This window comes from Pteropus vampyrus, unplaced genomic scaffold (assembly GCF_000151845.1).
Source record: "Pteropus vampyrus isolate Shadow unplaced genomic scaffold, Pvam_2.0 Scaffold226, whole genome shotgun sequence".
Lineage (NCBI taxonomy): Eukaryota > Metazoa > Chordata > Mammalia > Chiroptera > Pteropodidae > Pteropus > Pteropus vampyrus.
The window spans coordinates 515,574-517,278 of record NW_011889007.1 but is presented as its reverse complement, the minus strand read 5'-3'; the positions used below and the strand labels follow the sequence as shown (position 1 = coordinate 517,278).

Here is a 1,705-nt window from a genome sequence, read left to right as displayed (position 1 = left end):
CGTGAGGGGGAGGGGAAAGGAGGTCTGGAATTTGGGTTCTAAGGACGGACCTCACGGGGAGAGGGTGCCCTGAGCAGGTCTGGGTCTTTCTAGGAGTCTCGAAAGGTCGAAAGGGGGTAACGCTGGCGCCTTCCTTGTTGAGTCGCTGGGAGGCACGGGGAGATGATGCTCATAGAGCGTGGCTGTGCCTGCTGGACCAGGGGCCACCAGCCCCCAGAAAGCCCAGGATCCGGGGATGCTCCGAGACTTCTGGAGGTGTTTTCAGAGGCTGCCCAGGCCCCAGGTCAGAGCCCTGGGAATGCTGTCTCGGCCACAGGCCCAGGCAGCTGGGGCTCCTGGAGGCAAGATGTAACAGAGCGATGTCACAGAGGCCGGGGGCATCTAGAACCCTGGGGGCTCCTGGCCTCTGCGTCATCTGCCAGGAGGGCCACCTGGGCAGGTCAGTTCCTCCTGAGATCAGCCTTCAAAAACAATGCAAACGTGGCTGCCACCAGGAGCAGTTCCCACCTAGGGCCACCCAGGTCCCAGCTGCTCTGCTCACCTGCCTCTGAGCCCCCCCATCCAAGCCACCTGCATTCCATCCCGGCCACGGGCTCCGGGGAGGCCCTGGAGATGCCCGAAGGCCTCCGGTCTGCCGTCCCCAGCGGGACATAGTTCCACAGCGCAGCCAGCTGAGGGGGCATGGCCGCCATGGGGGGGCAGCTGCCGGCCGTGGCCCCGGGGGCGGTCAAGGCCGCACTGATCCTGCTGGTGCTGCTGGCGCCCTCGCAGGCGGTGGTGCGGGCCGTGCTGGACAGCAACTCGAGCACCGTGGACTACGCGGCCCTGCCCGCCATGTTCGGGGCGCCCCTGGCCCCTGAGGGCGTGCGCGGCTACCTGATGGAGGCCAAGCCCGCCAACGCGTGCCACCCCATCGAGGGCCCGCGGCCGGTGGGCAACGGCTCCCTGGGCGCCATCGTGCTGATCCGGCGCCACGACTGTACGTTCGACCTGAAGGTGCTGCACGCTCAGCGGGCCGGCTTCGGGGCCGCCATCGTGCACAACGTGCGCTCCGACGAGCTGGTGCACATGGCGCACGTGCACGAGGACCTGCGGCGCCAGATCGCCATCCCCTCGGTGTTCGTGGGCGAGGCCGCCTCGCAGGACCTGCGAGTCATCATGCGCTGTGACAAGTCGGCCCACGTCCTCCTGCTGCCTGACTACCCGCCCTGCCCCGACCTGGACTGCCATCCGGTGCTGGCGGTCTCCTGGGTGCTGGGCCGCGCCCTGGCCCTGCTCACGTCCACTTTCTTCGTCCTGCGACGCCTGTGCAGCTGGCTGTGGGCCAGGTGGACCCGCAGGCCGGCCGTGGTCAAGACGCCAGCCTGCCAGAAGGCGCAGGTCCGCACCTTCACGCGGCTCAACGACCTGTGTGCCATCTGCCTGGACGAATACGAGGAGGGTGACCAGCTCAAGGTCCTGCCCTGCTCCCACACCTACCACTGTAAGTGCATCGACCCCTGGTTCTCCCAGGCCGCGCAGCGCTCCTGCCCCATGTGCAAGCAGTCGGTGGCCGGCTCGGAGGACAGCGCCGAGTCCACGGTCGAGAGCTTCGGCGGGGAGGACCCGATGCCGCCGGGACGCCAGCTCGCCGTCTGGGCCATCCAGGCCCGGCTGCGCTCCCGGAGGCTGGAGCTGCTGGCCCGCACCGGCCCGCACCGCCCCT

At 68.6% G+C, this 1,705-nt stretch overlaps 1 protein-coding gene across 1 annotated transcript in view; it reads left to right on the top strand.

Annotated features, from left to right (window-relative positions):
- The first annotated feature begins 359 nt into the window (after positions 1 to 359).
- Positions 360 to 1,705, top strand: part of ZNRF4 (zinc and ring finger 4) — a 3,686-nt gene continuing 2,340 nt past the window's right edge. The window contains 3 exon segments of the mRNA XM_023538595.1: positions 360 to 533; positions 536 to 679; positions 682 to 1,690. Of these exon segments, the coding sequence (XP_023394363.1) occupies positions 360 to 533; positions 536 to 679; positions 682 to 1,690 (1,327 nt within the window).